Source organism: Cetorhinus maximus, chromosome 11, assembly GCF_964194155.1.
Source record: "Cetorhinus maximus chromosome 11, sCetMax3.hap1.1, whole genome shotgun sequence".
Lineage (NCBI taxonomy): Eukaryota > Metazoa > Chordata > Chondrichthyes > Lamniformes > Cetorhinidae > Cetorhinus > Cetorhinus maximus.
In genome coordinates this window covers 44,157,328-44,178,378 of record NC_135889.1, presented here as the reverse complement: position 1 = coordinate 44,178,378, position 21,051 = coordinate 44,157,328, and the positions used below count along the sequence as shown (strand labels likewise).

The 21,051-nt window shown below is 40.5% G+C and overlaps 1 protein-coding gene across 2 annotated transcripts in view; it reads left to right on the top strand.

Moving 5' to 3' along the window:
- The window catches only part of LOC144686541 (glutaminase kidney isoform, mitochondrial-like), a 106,168-nt gene that overhangs the window by 4,156 nt on the left and 80,961 nt on the right, over nucleotides 1–21,051 (top strand). For both annotated transcript variants that reach the window (XM_078551863.1, XM_078551865.1), the window contains exons 2-3: nucleotides 11,557–11,656; nucleotides 17,643–17,764. In XM_078551863.1, the coding sequence (XP_078407989.1) occupies nucleotides 11,557–11,656; nucleotides 17,643–17,764 (222 nt within the window). The remainder of the gene's footprint in view (nucleotides 1–11,556; nucleotides 11,657–17,642; nucleotides 17,765–21,051) is intronic.

Below are 21,051 nucleotides of genomic sequence, written 5' to 3'. Positions count from 1 at the left end.
GCATCACTGCAGGAGTTCCTCAGGGTAGTGTCCTAGGCCCAACCATCTTCAGCTGCTTCATCAATGACCTTCCTTCCATCATAAGGTCAGAAGTGGGGATGTTCGCTGATGATTGTACCATTCATAACTCCTCAGATACTGAAGCAGTCCATGTCCAAATGCAGCAAGACCTGGACAGTATCCAGGCTTGGGCTGACAAGTGGCAAGTACATGATTAATGGATGACCTGATTGAGGTCTCCTAGATTGTGATGGGTTATAATACAAATAGTGGATGGTAGCACAAGAGCATATTTTGTGTTTAAGACAATCATTTAAAGGAGAGGTACAAAAAATGTTATTTTCATAGAGAATGGTTAGAATGTGGAATCCTCTACCACAACTTGTTAGATCATTAATTCTTAAAGGAAATTGGGTAGTTTTTTGAACAATTATTGAAGGATATGAGGAGCTGGAGAATGTGATTAGAAGCAGATAGTTGTGTGCAGAAAAATGTTGGTGGTAAGTTGAGTGAGTGGCCTATTTTCATGCTGCACCATTCTAAACCTATGGTGCATGAGTAGTGAATTACTAAGAATAAAACCTCTCAGGAAATCTCTAGGGCAATGAAAGTAGTGACTTTTATCCTGTATAAAAACAAAAAAAGATCAAGCACAAACTAATAAAAAGTGTTTTAATATTGATTCTTAAAAAATATTCATGCCAAGTACTCAAAAGATTGTTCATTTAAACATGCAGGAGGTTCTGAATAAAAGTCTTCAATTTAAATGTTTTCTATTGGAGCTCTGCTGTATGCTCAATGAAGCACAGTTGCAGAGATATTAAAGGAACAAATTTATTTATTTTTGGTCGCTGCTGTAAAAAGCCATGCACTGCACAGATTAGCAAATATAATCAGGTACTCTCCTGTGTTACATGTAGAGATGATATATCAAGTGTGACATATGTGTAAAAGAATGTTCTCTGCACTGCCAAATACGTTCTCTCTCTGATATCCAGGTCGAGCATTGTCTAATTTATTTTTACAGCTCTAGTTGAATGAAAACCTTCCTTTTTTTTAGGATGGTTATTCAAATCCAGCTCAAACCTACAATTAAAAGACCTGATATTCTCTTTTTGTTGTATGAGGGTATGACTCAGACTACTGAGTGAATGCTTTTTCCAGTGGACTGGCTTCTTTCATCTGAATCCTGCTGGTGCAGCACACCAGTACAAATATATTTGATGAAATGGAAATATATTGTTTTCACCACACTAAACCATAACCAAAGTCTGGTTGATCACACATGAGTAATGTAATTATAAAGGATAATCTCAGATGACTGCACCAGTGGCAGCACAAAAGTACAGCATTTTTACTTGATGTCATTTAAGGTAGTGGAAAAATCCCCTCCCACGAATGAAGCATGATGGGTGCTCGTGGTGTGATCTTAAAAGGGGAGGATTCTAGCTTAATTATTCATAGGTGTAGTAAGCAGTTGAATTATTGGTGTCGTTTCATGTTGCAGACTGAATGCACTCCTTGCTTCATTTCAGTATTATGACATTGTAGTGCTAGGTACCAGAATAAATTGGTTGTGATTCCTCTGACTAATAAGCTTTGAGATATCTTTGCAATCCTGACTCTGGTTTAGATATTAATCTTCAAAATAATTGTGCTCTGAGTGAACACATTTTTGGGATCTGTATTTTTTTCTCATTATCTTCAACGGTTGGTAGGGTGCAGCAAAGGGAGGTGGCCAGTTCTACAGTGGTTATCAAGCTGCATTAGGAGGAGATGAGCCACCTTGTAGAAAGTTTAATTGAATATTGAAATATTATGTAAATGGCTTCCATTTCAATTTTGCATAAAAGTGAAAATTAAACAGGACAATTTCTTACACATTACTAGGAATTGTAATTTATCATTTACTCAAGTGCGTGAAATATTTATAAGTTACTTGATATGCTGGACACTGGGGACAGGACTGTTTGGGGTTGGGTTGGATGTGAGCATGGTGTACATGGGAGGGTAAAATGGTTTGAAAAAAGTAGTGCAGATGTGTGCATGATTCATATTTTATTGACTTCATAAAATAGGACTTAACATTTTGTGAATACAGGCTTGTGTTTTTATTGTTGCAATCATCTTCATTATTAAAGTAACAACATTTGGGAAAAGGGACTTCTGAAATATGATTTTTTTTTTCTATTACAGCTATAGGGTTGAAAAGAAGAACTTTCAAGAGAGCAAAGCCATTTGTACAAAAGCTGATTCAAACAAATTATGACTTATTTATAGTATGTGTTGGAGCAGAGATGAGCAGGATTTATGCATTGATATTGAACTTTGTCAAGTGGACAAATATGCATGAGCTAAAGTTGATAACTAACTCAATGTGGACATTCTGAATGTATTGGTCATCCATATGGAAGTGGAGGGGTAGTACAGCACAGATTCAGCAGACTAAATAGGGCTGTGAAGAGTTACAATTTAAGCATAAATTGCATAAATTTGGTTTATGTTCCCTTGAGTTTAGAGGATTAAGGGGTGATCTAATTTGTGTCTTTAAACTGAGGAAGGAATTTGATTGGTTAAATACAGAAACAATTTCCACTGTGAGGGGAGGGGTGGAATCCAGAATAAAAGGGCATAATCTTAAAATGAGAGTCAGAACATTTAGATGCGAAATGAGGAAGCATATGTTCACAAGTAAGGCAGTAGAAATCTGGAACTCAGTCCTCCAAAAGGCTGTGGATGCTAAATTTTCAAGGCTGATTGAAATATATTTTTGTTGGGTCAGGCTATCAATGAATATAGAGCCAAGGTGGGTAAGTAGAATTAAGGTACATAACAGTCATGATATAACTGAATAACAACTGGCTGGTGGAGCAGAATGGCTAACTCATGTTCCTGTCTTCCTGTCTCTGGAGTGAATCTTGAGTGCACAACCCTCTTACCCAGTGAGCATTACTTGGTTACTATGTAAGGATTGTTTTGGCAGCTAAAGTTGTAAATACGTGAACGCATTGCTACTTGAGCCACTCTAAAATAACATAAACAGTTGCAAAGTGTTACATCATACCAGATGTACAAGTGCAAAATATCACTGCTTCGGGGTCTGAACACATTTATAGCACAGAGCATTTCTGAGTGTATCCTTTAAATTGACACTAGCCTGGTGAAGTATTTTTGTGCTTCCAGATCACAAGGGAAGATTCCCATAATGAACCTCCAGTACTTTAAATTCTCTCGACCTGAGCTGTAACTTTGCGTTGATCTAGTTGGCATTGTTCAGATGAATTCAAAACCAAGTATAGTGGGGGAGACAGTGGGGGACAATTGGCAAACAGTGGGCAAGCTTAATTCAATTTCCATTTTAGTCTCTCAGAAGTAGGAGCTGGATTCGATTGTTTGGCCCCTTGAGCCTGCTCTGCCATTCAATAAAATCATGGCTGATCTGATTGTGGCCTCAACTGCACTTTCCTTCCTACTCCCTATACCCTTTGACTCCCTTGTCAATGAAGAATCTATCTAACTCAGCCTTAAAAATATTCATTGACCCTGCTTCCACCATTCTCTGGGAAAGAGAGTTCCACAGACTCAAGACCCTCAGAAAATAATTCACCTCGTCTCCGCCTGAAATTGGAGACCCCTTATTTTTAAATTGTGGCCCCTAGTTCTACTACAAAGGGGAAACATCCTTTCAGTATCCACCCTGTCAATTCCCCTCAGGATCTTATGTTTCAATAAGATGGCCCCTCATTCTTCTAAAATCCATATGAATAAGGAGCAGGAGTAGGCCATTCAGCCCCTCGAGCCTGCTCTGCCATTTAATAAGATCATGGCTGATCTGATAGTAAGCTGAAGTCTATATCCCACTTACCACTGATAACCTATTACCCCCTTGCTTACCAAGAAGCTATCAACCTCTGCCTCAAAAATATTCAAAGACTCTGCTTCCACCACCTTTTCAGGAACAGAGTTCCAAAGACTCATGACTCACTGAGTGAAAAAATTTCACCTCATCTCTGTTTTAAATGGGCTACCCCTTATTTTTAAAGTGACCCCTAGTTCTAGATTCTCCCACAAGGGGAAACATCCTCTCCACATCCACCCTGTTAGGACCCCTCAGGATCTTATATGTTTCAATCAAGTCATCTCTTACTTTTCTAAACTCCAGCAGGTACAAGCCTAGTCTGTCCAACCTTTCCTCATAAGACAACCTACCCATTCCAAGTATTAGTCTGGTAAACCTTGTCTGAACTGCTTCCAACACACTTACATCCTTCCTTTAAATAAGGAGACCAATACTGTGCACAGTACCCCAAATGTGGCCTCACCAATGCTCTGTACAACTGAAGCATAACCTCTCTACTTTCGTATTCAATTCCCCTCGCAATAAATGATAGCATTCTATTAGCTTTCCTAATTACTTGCAGCATTTGCATACTAGCCTTTTGTGATTCATGCACTAGGACACCCAGATCCCTCTGCACCTCGGAGCTCTGCAATCTCTTACCATTTAGATAATATGCTTCTCTTTTATTCGTCCTGCCAAAATGGACAATTTCACATTTTCCCACATTATACTCCATCTGCCAGATCTTTGCCCACTCACTTAACCTATTTATATCTGTTTGTAACCTCCTTATGTCCTCGTCATGAATTACTTTCCTACCTATTTTTAATGTTAGCAGCAAATTTGGCAACCATTCCTTCAACCCCTTCATCCACGTCATTTATATAAATTGTAAACAGTTGAGGTCCCAGTACTGATCACTGAGTGGCATGCCACTTGTTACATCTTGCCAACCTGAAAAAGACCCATTTATGACTACTGTCTGCTCCCTGTTAGACAGCCAATCTTTATCCATGCCAGTATGTTACCCCCAATATCCATGAGCTTTTATTTTCCACAATAACCTTTGATGTGGCACTTTATCAGATGCCTTCTGGAAATCTAAGTACAGTACATCCACTGGTTTCTCTTTATCCAAGGCGCATGTTTCTTCCTCAAGGAACTCCAGTAAATTCGTTAAACTCGATTTCCCTTTCACAGAACCATGTTGAGTCTGCCTGAAGACCCCGAGCTTATTCAAGTGCTCTGCTATAACTTCTTTAATAACATCTTCTAACATTTTCCCTAAGACAGATGTTAAGCTAACTGACCTGTGGTTTCCCACTTTCTGTCTCCCTCCCTTTTTGAATAATGGAGTTATGTTTGCTACCTTCCAATCTATTGAGATCTTGCCCTAATCTAGGGAATTTTGGAAAATTAAAACCCAATTCATCAACCATCTCACGAGGCACTTTTAAGACCCAGGGATGAAATCCATCAGGACCCGGGCTCTTGTCAGCCCACAGCTCCAACAATTTATTCACTCCACTTCTCTGGTGAATGTAATTTTCCAGACTTCCTCCTCCACTCCCATTTCCTGGTTTATAGATGCTTCTGGGATGTTACTTGTATCCTCTATAGTGAAAACTAATGCAAAATACCTGTTCCAATTTATCTGCCATTTCCTTGGTTTCCAGACTCGCTCATTTTGTTATCTCTTTTCTTTTTGAAATATTAATAAAAACTCTTGCTATCTGTTTTTATATTTCTAGCTAACTTTCTCTCATGCTCTAATTTTTCCCTCCTTGTTAGTCTTTTAGTCATTCTTTGCTGTTCCTTATATTCTGTCCAATCTTCTGGCCTTCCACCTGTCTTTGCACAATTATGTGCTTTTTCTTTAAGTTTCATACTATCTTTAACCTTTCTAGTTAACCATGGATGGTGTGTCTGCCCCTTGGACTTTTTCTTACTCGTTGGAATATATCTATTCTGTGCATTCTGAAATATCCCCATAAATATTAGCCACTGCATTTCTGTTGACTTATGCCTTAACCTAATTTGCCAATCCACTTTCGCCAGCTCAGCTTTCATGCCCCCATAATTGTCCTTATTTAAGGTTAAAAACTTAGTCTCAGACCCACTCCTCTCTCCTTCAAACTGAATGTAAAATTCAATCATATTATGATTGCTGCTACCTAGGGGCACCTTTACTATGAGATCATTAATTACTTCGATCTCATTGCATAATACCAGGTCTAGTATAGCCTGCTCTCTGGTTGGCCCTAGAACATGCTGTTCCAAGGAACTATCCCAAAAACATTCAATGTACTCCTCATCAAGGCTACCTTTGCCCACCTGACTTTTCAGGCCTATATATAAATTAAAATCTCCCATGATTATTGCTGTGCCTTTTTGACAAGCTCCAATTATTTCTTCCTTTATGCTCAACCCTACCATGTGGTTACTGTTAGGGGGCCTGTTCACACTTCCACAAATGATTTCTTGCCTTTATCATTTCTCATCTCTACCCAAATCGTTTCCACATCCTGGTTTCCTGAACTTAGGTCATTGCTCTCTATTGTGCTAATACCATCATTAACTAACAGAGCCACCCCTCCACCTTTTCCTTGCTTCCTGTCCTTCTAATAAATATCCTGTACCCTTTAATATTCAGGTCCCAACCATGTCCTTCTGCTGCCATGTTTCCGTAATGGCTATCAAATCGTTATTATTTATTTCTATGTGCGGTTTCAGTTCATCTGTTTTGTTTCAAATTCTACATGCATGCAGATACAAAGCTTTCGTTTTATTTTTATAACCTCTAGTTTCATCTGTTGATTTACTGTTAGATTTGTACCCTCTGTCCCTTACTGTCACGGCCTGTTTTCCATTTCTTGTAATAACACCTTTCTCTTTTGCCTTGTCTCTACTCTTTGTTTTACCACATCTTCCCAAATTTGATCCCTTGCCCCCACTATTTAGTTTAAAACCCTCTCTACTTCCCTAGTTATGTGGCTCACAAGACCACCAGTCCCAGCATGATTTGGTGTAGATAGTCCCAAGGGTACAGATCCCACTTTCCCCAGTACTGGTGTCAGTACCCTATGAACTGGAACCCACTTCTCCCATACCAGTCTTTGAGCCACACATTTATCTCCCTAATCTGATTTGTCCTATGCCAATTTGCACATGGCTCAGGTAATAATCCAGAGATTATGACCTTTGAGGCTCTGCTTAATTTGGTGTCTAGGTCCTCAGACTAACTATGCAGAACCACCTCCTTTTGTCTTGCCTATGTCGTTGGTACTGACATGGACTACGATGATTGGGTCCTCCCCCTTCCACTGCAAGTACCCCTCCAGCCCCGAGCACTGGCACCTGGCAGGCAACACAGCTGTCTGGACTCACGCTCTTTGCTGCAGAGAACAGTGTCAATCCATCTGACTATACTACCCACTACTACCACTATATTCCTTTTTGCTGTCCCCTCTTGAATGGCTTCCGTGACCACGGTGCCATGGCCTGTTAGCTCATCCACCCTGCAGCCCCCACTCTCATCCAAACAAGCTGAAAATTCCTCAAACCTGTTGGACAATTGTAAAGGCTGAGGCTCACACTCCTGACCTCTGAGTCCCCTTACCTGCTTCACTTGCAGTCACACTCTCCTGTCCCTGACCACTGACCAAATCAGAAGACCCTGCCCTAAGAGATGTGATTGCCTCCTGGTACAAAGAATCTAGGTAACTTTCCCCCCCTCCCTGATGCGTCTCAGTGTCTGTAGTTCAGCCACTAGCTCATAAACTCTGAGCTGAAGCTGCTCAAACTTCAAACACTTACTGCAGACGTGTTTGTCCTGGATCAAACAGGCTTCCAGGAGCTCCCACATGCTGCAACCTGTCCTGATGCCATTAATGTGTTCTAATTAACTATTTAATTATTTTATTCAAATTTATTTTTGTTTTTACATATTTTAATAATCTTACCACCTATTTTGACTATTGAACCTTAGGAATAGAATAAACCTTAGTCACTTACCAGATACTCACCAAATAACTAGCTTCTTTTCCTGTAGCAGAGTGTGACCACTTCCTGAAGCCTGAGAAGGTTAAGCAAGAGCGCACCTCTTTCCCTTCCTTCCTTAACTCCGTTAATTACCCAACTCCCAGCACTCTATTCTAAGTCGCACTTCTTGCAGTAAACCTTACCTAAAGCACCTATTTCCCCGTAAATTCCCACTTGAACCAAATTCCCAAATATACTCACTCGGTTTCTGTCTCACTCGGGCCAAAGGGCAGGATTTTTCAGTCGGCGTGCAGGGCGAGCCCGACACGCCGACGTGTAAAATGACATGTGGTGACGTCGGGCGCGTATCCCGATGTCATCGCACTGCCTTGTGATGTTTTATTCGGTGGGTGCGCGCTGGAGTCAGTTGCACACCCGCTGATATTTAAACAGCCTATTAAGGAAGTGATTAATGTAATTGTTAATGCTGGCCGTCCAACCTTAAGGTTGGCAGGCAGGCAAAAAGGCCAAGCAGCCTTCACGTTTTTTAGGAAACCTCATCCACGAACAGGATGAGGTTTCCTAAAGCTCTTATTAGTTAAAGAAAAAATTTTCCCTAAATATAAAAACATGTCTCATCTCATGTGACACAGTCACATGAGGGGACATGTTTAATTAAATTTTAAATCCACTTATTTAATAATTTCAAAAGCCCTTCAATCTCCCTGATGTACAGAGCTGCCTCGGAAATTGAAGCACTCTTTCGCGTGCATGTGCGAAAGAGCGCTGGCCCTGACTCTTTCTCCTCTCCCTGCCCGCGCAGGTAGAGCTTGCGTCTTACGCTGGGTGGGCCTTAATTGGCTTGCCCTGGTAAAATGGCAGCGCGGAGCCGATCGCGGGCGGCAATTGGTTCCGTGACTGCCCGACGCTGCCTGAAAAAATAGGCCAAAGTCTCCACTCACTGACAGCACGCCTCTTACTGGATACAATGGATACAGGCCCAACTTGCCTAACATTTCCTCATAGGATCGCTCACTCATTCTAGGAATCAGTCGCGTGAACCTTCTCTGAACTGTTTCTGACGCAATCAAGTCCTTTCTTAAATAAAGAGACCAAAATTGCACATCATACACTAGATGTGGTCTCAACAATACCCTATACAACTGTAGGAAAACATCCTTACTTTTATATTCCATTCCCCTTGCAATAAACAGCACCATTCCATTTGCCTTGCTAATCATTGCTGTACCTGGATACTAACTTTCAGTGATTCATGTACCAGGGCACCCAGATATGTCTGTACCTTGAGTTCTGCCATCTCTCCCATTTAAATCATATGCTGCTTTTTTTTATTCTTCCTGGAAAAGTGGAGAAGTTTGTATTTTCCCACATTATACTCCATCTGCCACATATTTTGTCCTTATTTTTATAATGACCTCGTTTTTTGTGATCAGTTATGAAGAAAGGGTGCATGCTGGTTGCCTTGCTGACAGCTGCCCACTATGACTTGACCAGCATCAGAACAGAAACTTTCTGGTTATTACGCAAAATCGGATGCCTATGAGCAGAAAAAAAAACAGCAAGGTTTTTTAACTAACCAGATTAAAAAATCCTGACTGAACACAAAATATAAGGCAGGAAATTTAAATTAAATTTTGTGTAGAAAGCGAAATGCAGATTGGGAAATAGAGATGGAATTAAGGGAGAAGAAAAAATATTCTTGGAAAATGAGACTCCATTTTTGTTTTTAAAAGAAATTTTGGGACTGAAGTGGTTTTTAACAATTAATATTGCTAATAACATAGCTTTGAAAGTCCACTTGATCCTGAATGCACCAACCATAACTTTTTCAAGTGTTTTTGGTGCAGAACTCGTGGGTAGATTCAACAGGTTCACATTGTTCAGTCAATTCATTGCTAGGTCTATTGGCTAGGACTGCAACAGTGCACCGTATGGAGCAGCAGAGTATCTCTGACAGTGGTATCTGGCTTAAAGCATCTAACTGTACATTTGTGAACACCAGAAGTTCATGTTGAATTTACTCCATAATTTATTACTGAAAATCAGGGCCATAATTGCTTTTGAATTAAATAGCATGGCTTGTGCAATTTGGGAAGCAGAGAATTTGAGTTGGTTGGAGCTTGAGAATTTCTGTACAGTACAGGGAGATGCAAGTTGCCATTACTGATCAAATATTGTAATTCCAGACTGACCAAGTTTATATGAGTAATTTCCGTATGACCATGGGCATAAAAATTTATTAGGTACAATTGACACTGTTTTATATCTGTTAAGATTTGTCAAATTACTGATAATTTAAAATATATATAAATTGTAGAATTTACTGCATAAATGAAGCCATTTTGCAACTCGTGTTTATTCTAGCTATTTGCTTGAGCAATCCAAAACTAAACCTCATTGCCCCATTGTTTTTTCATTACCTGCCTATGTTCCTCTCCTTCAAATGTTTATCTGCTCTTCCCTTAAAAGATGCAATGATCTCTGCTTGCAGCAAATTTTTTTATTAACAGCTGTCTTGATGAGCTTTGTCCTACTCTTCTCACTCTATTGGTGACCCTTCACAACTGTTTCTCCAGGCATGATGGCCTTTCCCAATTTATCCTATCAAATTTCTTTCTAACTTTAAAAACCTTAAAATCTTTCTACTCGTGTGAAAATATCATGTCTTGTCATAACGTTTGTTCCTGATATATATTCCTGGTAAATCTAAAGATGTTTGGCTTACAAAGTAAAGCATTTTTGTACTTCAACATATGTTGGAAGAGTGCAATGTAGGCATAGATTTTGCACTGGTAATGATAGTGAACCTGTTAGTGTTCAGCACTGTTACTCTGAAACTGACACCAACTTTGCACATGCATGGTTAAACTGGAAATTCAGAAGTTGTGGTCAGTGATTCCCTGCTCCTCCACATGATGCACCGTTTAAGTCCTAGCAGCTGGAAACCTTAGTAATCACTTGATTTGATGTGAATTTTCTCTTCATTAGTTTTGCTGTATAAACCCTTGAAAAAGTTGCACCTTGTGAATGGTTGCAACTGGTTTTATAGCCTAGTACTTCATTACAGCTGAACAACTTTTCTGAGCCTGAAAAATCAACTTTATAATTGTGGAATGCCAGTTCCTCCATTATGATTATTAAGTTTTTGATATTCCAGCTTCCACCTCTTATCCAATTTGTATATCCCAATCTCTATTTTGCCACCTAATATGATTAAATAGTGAAGGATATTCAGTGCTTTTTATTTACTGGTTTGTTGTCTGAGAGAAATCTTCAACATGACTATCTGCTTAACTTGCTTGATGACATCACTGCTAGATAGTGGAGGTCCCCTATAGCTGACATCAGAATGAAATCAACATCGTGAAGGGTCAAATCCACACACCAGAGATTGCTAGATTTTTGTGGACAGCTTCCTTTGCAGTCAGTGGTGAGCACTGTCATTTTACTGCTGACTGCAAAATCCAGGCCATTCATATGTTGTAGTTTCATGGCTGAAATGTTTAGGTTTCTGCTAAAGTAAAACTCATTATGCTGGGAAATGTGCTGGTCAGGGTGTTGCATTTGGGTTGTGACATTCCAACTTTGTAACCAAGTATCAAAGCTAAGTTGATAGGTCGTTCTTAAAAGTGGATAATTGTTAACGGTTTAATTTTTTACCTAAACTTTTTTTGCAGTGTCTCAAAGTATTGTGCACTTTTTGTTTTCTTTAGGAAAAGACAAAAAGCAGGTCTTCTGCCCAGTCTGGAAGATCTACTTTTTTATACAATTGCTGAAGGGCAGGAGAGGATTCCAATACACAAGTTCATCACTGTAAGTTATGCTGGTGATTGAAATAACGTTTGGCCCATCAGATGGTTAAATATGTGACATAAAATCATCGGTGTAAAATTGTGATCTTGCTGTGACAAGCTAATTAAAAGTGAAGCTTATTAACCAATCACATGTCACCTTCTAAAAGCAGTGTTTGGGGATGTGAAAAATAGAACTTTTTTTTCCCTCCACTCTCTAAATGGGGAATCTAAGATGTTCTGTTTTCAGTGAAAGTTCAACCTGTTGCAGTCCTGCCCATTGGAATTTCAAGACCCCAGGAGACCTGCTGAGACAACGAATTAAGATACTGGCTATTGCCTAGCTTCTTTTAGCACTTTATTCAAGCTCAAGCTGAGTTTCAGATCCTGTATCTGTTTCATTACTGAAATCCACTACCTCCATGTTTTGGATTGGGGGAGAGTGGATTTTCGTAAAATAAGGCGGGATCTGGCCAAGGTAGACTGGGAACAGCTACTTGTGGGGAAATCTACAGAAGAGCAGTGAGGGGTGTTGGAAAAGGAAATGGGGTGGGTACAGGCTCAACATGTTCCTTGTTGGGCGATAGGAAGGAATAACAAGCCCAGAGAACCATAGATGACCAGAAATATTCAGGATACGACGAGAAGGAAAAGAGAGGCTTTTAGCAGGTACAAGGGGAGCAAATCGGTGGAGGCATTAGTGGAGTACAGAAAGTGCAGGGTGGAGCTTAAGAAAGCAATTCGGAGAGCAAAGAGGGGATATGAGAAAGCCCTGGCTGGTAAAAGTAGGGAAAAACCCAAGATATTCTATAAGTATATCAATGGGAAGAGGATAACCAGGGAAAGAGTAGGGACCAAGGGGGCAATCTATGGGTGGAGCCAGAGGACATCGGTAGAGTTTTGAACGAATACTTCACATCCGTCTTCACCCAAGCGAATGAGGATGAAGGTATGGAACTTGGGGAGAGAGACTGTGAGGTTCTTGAGCAAATTGATATAGGGAGTGACAAGGTATTGGAGGTGTTGGCAGGCTTAAAAGTGGACAAATCTCCAGGTCCGGATGATTTGTGTCCCAGACTGCTGAACGAGGCAAGGGAGGAGATCACAGGGGCTCTGACCCAAATTTTTAATTCCTCTCTGGCCACGGGGGAGGTGCCAGAGGACTGGAGAACAGCTAATGTGGTTCAGCTATTTAAGAAGGGTTGTAGAGATAAACCAGTGAACTACAGACCTGTGAGTCTCAGGTCAGTAGTAGGGAAACTATTGGAGAAAGTTCTGAAGGAGAGTCTGTCTCCACTTGGAGAGGCAAGGTTTGATCAGAGATAGTCAGCATGGCTTTGTCAGAGGGAGGTCATGCCTAACAAATTTGATTGAATTTTTTGAGGAGGTGGCCAGGTGTGTAGATGAGGGTAGTGCAGTTGATGTAGTTTATGTGAATTTCAGCAAAGCCTTTGACAAGGTTCTACATGGGAGACTTATAAAGAAGGCAAATGCACATGGGATACAGGGTAATTTGATAAGGTGGATTCAAAATTGGCTTACTTGTAGGAGACAGAGGGTGATGACAGAAGGCTGCTTTAGTGACTGGAAGCCCATGTGCAGTGGTGTACCACAGGGACCTGTGCTGGGTCCACTATTATTCGTCATTTATATAAACGACATAGATGACTATGTTGGGGTAGGATTAGTAAGTTTGTGGATGACACAAAGATTGGCCGGGTGGTTAACAGTGAGGTTGAGTGTCTTGGGCTACAAGAAGATATAGACGGGATGGTCAAATGGGCAGATATGTGGCAGATGGAATTTAACCCTGAAAAGTGTGAGGTGATATACTTTGGAAGGAGTAATTTGGCAAGGAAGTATTTAATGAACGGCATGACACTAGGAAGTTCTGAGGAACAAAGGGACCTTGGCGCGTGTGTCATAGATCTCTGAAGGCAGAGGGGCATGTTAGTGGAGTGGTGAAAAAGGCATATGGGACACATGCATTTATTAATAGAGGCATAGATTACAAAAGTTGGGAGGTCATGTTGGAGTTGCATAGAACCTTGGTGAGGCTACAGCTGGAGTACTGTGTGCAGTTCTGGTCGCCACATTATAGGAAGGATGTGATTGCACTGGAGTGGGTGCAGAGGAGATTCACCAGGATGTTGCCTGGGATGAAACATTTAAGTTATGAAGAGAGGTTGGATAGACTTGGGTTATTTTCATTGGAGCAGAGAAGACTGAGGGGTGACCTGTTCGAGGTGTACAAGATTGAGGGGCATGGACAGGGTTGATAGGGAGCAGCTGTTCCCCTTAGTTGAAGGGTCAGTCATGAGGGAACACAAATTCAAAGTGAGGGGCAGGAGGTTTGGGGGATGTGAGGAAAAACTTTTTTACCCAGAGGATGGTGACGGTCTAGAATGCGCTGCCTGGGAGGGTGGTGGAGGTGGGTTGTCTCACATCCTTTAAAAAGTGCCTGGATGAGCACTTGGCACATCATAATATTCAAGGCTATGGGCCAAGTGCTGGTAAGTGGGATTAGGTAGGTAGGTCAGGTGTTTCTCACATGTCGGTGCAGACTTGATGGGCCAAAGGGCCTCTTCTGCACTGTGATTTTGAATTTCCATTTCTAACATGACTATCTTCATTCCTACATCAGCCCTTCACTGCTAAAATCTTCATTTATTCCTTTGAAATTTAAGTTTGAAATTGACAATGATCTCCTGGTAGCCTCTCTGATTCTCCATTGTGTAAACTTCACAAAGCTTTGCTGTATCCTATTTTACATCAAGTTCCAGTCACCCATTACTCTTGTCCTAGTTGACCCACATTGGCTCAAATTTAAAATTCCCCTCTGTGTTTAAATTTCTTCATGGCTTTTGTCCCTGGATATCCCTATAACCAGCTCAAGTCTTACAAACCCTTCCACCATGTCCAAACTCTCCATTTCTGGAGTGTGGACTCTTCCCTGCCCCCTTCAACTCAGCATCAATGCTATACTGTTCCCACACTCTGGAATTCCCAGCCCTAGCCACTGCCTTGCCATCTGCCTCTTGTCAACAGTATTCACATGTATCCTTTCACCATGGTGTGATGAATAGTATTCAGGAGTAGGGATTTTGGTTTCCCACAGATCATTTTCCTGACTTCACCCCCATCACCGGACCTTCGAAAAGCTTGCTGTGCTTATAACAGTATCATTTCCACCACCAGTCTTTGCTAACTCAGTACATGCTGAGGAAACTTCCTGGACTATATGGCCTAGCTACCTACTCTGTCAATTGGAGGAGATGCTTGCCTTTAAGGGGAAAAACAGAATTAAGGATGATTTAAAATATTTACAGCACATGTATTCAGTGTCAGACTAGATTTCGTGCTCAGTCTCTGGAATGGAACTTGAACCCACATCTCCTGGCTTGGGGGTAAGAGTGCTACCCCTGAGCCATAGTTGGCACCTTTAAGAGTGCCCCTTGCTACACAAGTTTAATTTCATTTTTCTTCACCTTGCCTGGACCCCTTCATTTTCAAATTGACTAAGATCATAAAAAATAGGAGCAGGTCATTCAGTCCCTCAAGCCTACTCTGCCATTCCATAAGATCGTGGCTGATCTGATTGCAGCCTTAACTCCACTTTGTCTGCCCCCTATAACATTTGACTTCATTGTAGATCAAAAATCTGTCTAATTCAGCCTTGAATAAATTCAGTGACCAAGCCTCCACTTCTCTTTGGGGAAGAAAATTCCAAAGCCTAACGACCCTCTGAGAGAAGAAATTCCATCTGTCTTAAATGGGAGACCCCTTATGCCCCAAACCATGCCCCCTAGTTGTAGATTCCCCACAAGGCAAACATCCTCTCAGCATCTACCCTGTCAAGCTCCTCAGAATCTATGTTTCAATAAGATCACTTATAATTCTTCTAAACACCAATGAGTATAGACCCAACCCACTAAATCTTTCCTCGTTTTAAAAAAAACCCTTCGTCCCAGTAATCAGCCTAGTGAATCTTTTCTGAACTGCTTCCATTTAAGTATATATTTCTTTTAAATAAGGGGACCAAAACTGTATATAGTATTCTAGGAGTGGACTGACCAATGCCCTGTACAGTTGTAGCAAGACTTCCCCACTTTTATACTCCATCCCCCTTGCAATAAAGGCCAACATGGCATTTGCCTTCCTAATTTCTTGCTGTACCTGCATGCTAACTTTTTGTGATTCATGTGCAGGGACACCCAGATCTGCCTGTACTGCAGAATTCCTCATTCTTTCTCTATTTAAATAGCATTCTGCTTTTCATTCTTTTTGCTGAAGCGGATAACCTCATTTTCCCACATTATACTTCATCTTCCAAATTTTTGCCCACTCGTAACTAATCTTTATCCCTTTACAGACTCCTATCCTCCTCACAACCTGATTTCCTATTCATCTTTATATTGTCAGCAAATTTGACTACAGTACGATCAGTCCCTTCATCCCCAAGTCTTTAATGTAGATTGTAAATAGTTGAGGCTCCAGCCTGATCCCTGTGGCACTCCAGTAGTTACAGCTTGCCAAGTTATAAATGACCCATTTATCCCGATTTCATTTCCTATTAGTTGGCCAATCTTCTATCCGTGCTAATATATAACCCCCGTTCCCCATACCATGAGCTCTTGTGCAGTTAGTTTTTATGTGGCATTTTATCGAATGCTTTTTGGAAATCCAAATGCACTACATTTATTGATTCCGCTTTATTCGCTACTTGTTACATCCTCAAAGAACTCGAATAAATTTGTCAAATGTGATTTTTCCTTTCACAAAACCATGCTAACTCTACTTGACTGTATTATGATTTTCTAAATGTCCTCCTACTGCCTCCTTAATAATAGATTCCAGCATTTTCCCATTGACAGATTTTAGACAAACTGGTCCGTAGTTTCTTGCTTTCTGTCTCCCTTTCTTGAATAGAGGCATTATGTTTATGGTTTTTCAATCCACTGGGTCCTTTCCAGAATCTAGGGAATTCTGGAAGACTACAACCAATGCATCTACTTTCCCTGCAACCACTGCTTTTAAGAACCTCTGATTTAGGTCTTCAGGTCCAGGAGGCTTGTCAGCCATTAGTATTCCTATTACTTTTTCTCTAGTGATCATTGTTTTGAGTTCCTCCTTCCCTTTTGCCCCTTGATTTTCTCCTATTCTTAGGATGCTTTTGTGTCTTCTAGTGTGAAGACAGATACAATGTACTTGTTCAAAGTCTCTGCCATTTTTTTGTTTCCCATTATTAATTCCTGTATCCTGTAAGGGACCAAAGCTTACTTTAACTCCTCTCTCCTTTTTATATACCTGTAGAAGCTTTTACTGTCTGTTTTTATACTTTTTGCTAGTTTTCTCTCATACTCTGATTTCTCCCTCTTTGTTTTTTCAGTCATCCTTTGCTGGTTTCTGAAATTTTCCCAATCTTCTTGCCTACCACTAATTTTTACAGCATTGTATGCCTTTTCTTTCAATTTGATGCCATCTTTAACTTCCTTAGTCAACCACAAATGCTGAACCCATCTCAGAGTCTTTCTTCTTTCGCAATTGAATGTATTGCTGAAAAAAGAAACATGGTGTCAAAGCAAGACAAAAAGCATGTCTTTTTCTCAGCAATACTTGAGTTCTGTACTGCCAAACAACTAATTAATTGAATATATCTGAGAGTTATGAAATATTTCCTAAAGGTCTGTCACTGCTTCTCTACCATCTTACCTTTTAATATATTAGCCTGAGAGTAATATTGTCAATGTGCTAAAATATGCATTGTTTTATGTTGTAAATCATGCCCACTGGAAACAGAATTGCAACTGTCCGAATGGATTTCATGTAGGGCAGAGAGAATTAGATTTCTTGCTAGTCCAGTCAGGTTTTGAACTCTAATTATCAAATGATAAGACAGCTTGGTAACGTGATGTGCCATCTAAGCTTCCCATATCTCATCTCATTTTTATTCTGTACACAAGTTTTTCTAAAATGTATTTCAATTATACCTTTTTGTTTTCAAATAGGTTCTGAAATCCACAGGACTACGCACATCTGATCCTCGACTGAAGGAATGCATGGATATGCTTAGAACAAATGTGCAAGCAGCGTCTGACGGTGTTCTGCTGGACAAAGAACTTTTTAAAAAGTAAGTGTTTGTAAAACCTCTATTTTCCCAATCCAAAAAGCCAGGAGGCACTTCATTTTTGCTATATTTTGTTTTCTTTGGGCCACACTTTATTTTTAATTTAGTAGACTTAAATATTTTGTTCTAAGGGAAAGGGTGTGAAAAGGGAAGGAATGAGTGAGAGATAGAGTATTGATTGTTGTTCCAAATTTAGCAGAGAATTTTCGAAAGGAAAGGTGCTGTTTTGGAGGAAAGAAGAATTGTTGAATGAAATAATTTTGATGGTGGACGGGAGTTGGGAAGTACCAACATGATGGAATCATTATCTACTCGGATGAAGAGAACATAAAAAAAGAGTTGCAGTGGCTCTTGATCAAAAACATTGCGAGCCCCTTTTAAGATATTGGACTGTTTCCAAGAGAATTTTTGTCAGAGTAGCTGGTATACCTTTCAACTTAAACAAGTTGAAATTATGTAAGTATATGTCCCAACCCAAAGTTTGTCAGACGAGGACTTTGAAGTTTTCAATGAACAACTAGATCAATGGAGAAAATGATGTGGTTCTCAGATATCATCATTGTCATGGGAGATCTCAATGCAAAGGTTGGAACTTTTCATGAACGAGATATTGTTGACCCATATGGTCTTGGAGAAAGTAACAACAGAGGTAACAGATAAGTGGATTCGAGATATCAAAACAATCAAGTAATTACAAACACATGGTTTAACTATCACCTAGGCAAAGCTAGACATGGAAAAGTCAGGCAACCAAACAAGATGTCATATCAACTTTATGACAAATGTTTCAGAAACTCCATTAAACACTCCAAATCATATTGTGTAGCATACTGTGACAGCGATCACATACCAGTGGTTAGCGCAATGAATGTCAAGCCGAAACTCCTAATAAGGTAAAAGGAAAGCCAAGGAGACTGAATCTTGAACAACTGAAAGACCCTGTCATTAGTCATTACAGAAGCATTCCGAGTAGAGGTAAAGAACTGCTATGCAGCGCTGCAGGTATAACAAACAATGAACATAAGAGTTTAACATGTTCAAGGAGGTCTTAGCAGAAAGTGCGAAAGTTAAGGGTTCAACAAAAGTGAAAGAGTTTTGTGAAGTGGAACTTGAGAAGCTGAAGAATGAGAGAGCACCGGGACCAGATGAAATAACAGAAGAGATTATTGAAGCAACAGGAGAGCTAGGAACTGAAAAACTGACTCTTATTGCCAACAAGATCTACAACACTGGCATTATTCCTGAAGATCTAAGTCTGTTTTATTCACTTTGCCAGAGAAATTTGGTGCAATAGAATGTGAGACACATCGAGCAATCAGCCTAAAGTGTCATGCAGTAAATATCATCCTCCAAATCCTAATAGCTAGAGTAGAGAGAAAATTAAGTCAGAGATTTCAGACACTTCGGCCAGAATTTTTACCTTGATGGGTGGGCGGGTCTCACTGGCTCGGCGTTGGGCGGGCAGCCAAACTCCGCCACCGAAACGGGGCCCACTGCCATTTTGAGTGGACGGGCCAATTAAGGCCCGCCCAGTGGCCTGCCCGACAGGAAGTGCTATGCGCACGAAAGAGCGCACACCTCCCTGAGACTAAGTGCTGTCTCAGGGAGATTACTGCCAGTATAAAAATCTTTAAAAATAGAAAAATATTAAAATTATTAACATGTTCCCCTCTTGTGACAATGTCACACGAGATGGGACATCTTAATAAGCGCACAAACTTTATTGAAGTTTTTAAAAACGGACATGAAACCTCATCCCGCCAGTGGATGAGGTTTCATGTATTATCATAAGCCCGCTGGGGCTCCTGGCCTGCCTGCCAACCTTAAGGTTGGACGGGCAGGGCATTTAACAAGCTTAATTATCCTGTCAATGGCCTTAATTGGCCATTGACAGGTCAGCAGGCGGACAGCTGATTTCGCTATCAATATTTAAATGGACTGGAATGATGTCGGGGATTCCTCCTGATGTCATCCTGCGTCATTTTCCTGTCGGCGAGCGGGCCCCACCCCCAAATCACTGATGGAAAAATTCTGCGCTTTGTGTGGCTTTGTAGAAGATAACGGAATATGAAATGCAATCTATCTTTTAAAAACCTTGGTAGAAAGAGCCATTGAAATGCAAAACGGCCTCTACCTATGCTCTATTGATTTATACTAAAGCATTTGATAAAGTCCAACACAATCATTTCATGGAAGACACCAACATTGGGAAAATTCTTTGATTCATTTGCTGGAATCGGATAGTGACGATCAGCTGTGCGAACGAGCTCGGTGATTGGAAACCAATCAAAAGAGGGGTTAGACGAGGCTGAGTTCTCACTGGTCTGTTTCTCACAATACAGTGAATGCATTCTCAGAGGAATTGAAGGGATGGATGGTATAAAGGTAGGAGGGAGAGTTATCACCAACATTTGCTATGTCGACGATATTGTACTTATAGCCACGGATGATGAAGACTTGTTAAAAATTAATCAATACAGCCATAAAGGAAAGTGGTACAAATGGGCTTACATTCAACTGCAAGAAAACGTACATGCAACTGCGGAAAAATATACACTACGGTAATGTCACAGCTCACTGGGGATAGTGCACTGTAATATCAAGTCCCACTATTTCCCCGAGCTGCGACAAATGTGAAAAGTTTGACCAAACCATCAGATTGTTCCAATTCTAGCTGTTTAATTTGGGTTAACGGAATACAAGCACCAGGTTTGTAAACTTAATAAGTAAATAACTGTTTGTTGAACAAATTGTCTTTAACTAGTGGCAAAAGAAAGAAATATGAACATCTAACTACTAACACTATAACTTAAACTCCACCCCTTCTTAAATCCCTGCACGCACACACGACACACACAGTATGGATTTTAAGGATGGGATAAAACAGTTCAATAGCACCAATCCAGAATACAGGATTCCATGGGTTGATTTTGATTGTTGCCTTCTAAATTCCTTTCAGTTGATTACACGAGGTGGTCTTCTGGCACTTTCAGTTTTAGTTTACTGGTTAAGAACTTGCTTTTCAATGTCTCTAACAGTGATTTTCACCTTTTGGCTCTTGACAGAGGTTTTCAGAGAGAGCAGGTTATAGAGATATGAGGAGAAAAAACCAGCTAGCTATTATTGTGGAATTACTGGAATCTCCCACACAGGAGAAAAAGGTTTCAGGTCTTGTTCCTTTCTAGCTAGGAGCTATTGTGCTCTGCTCTCACACAAAAGCTGATCACCTGGTCAGGAGTGTTATCAGGCAGCTCCCTTGGTCCAGGACTCCATTTCAGCACCATCCTATC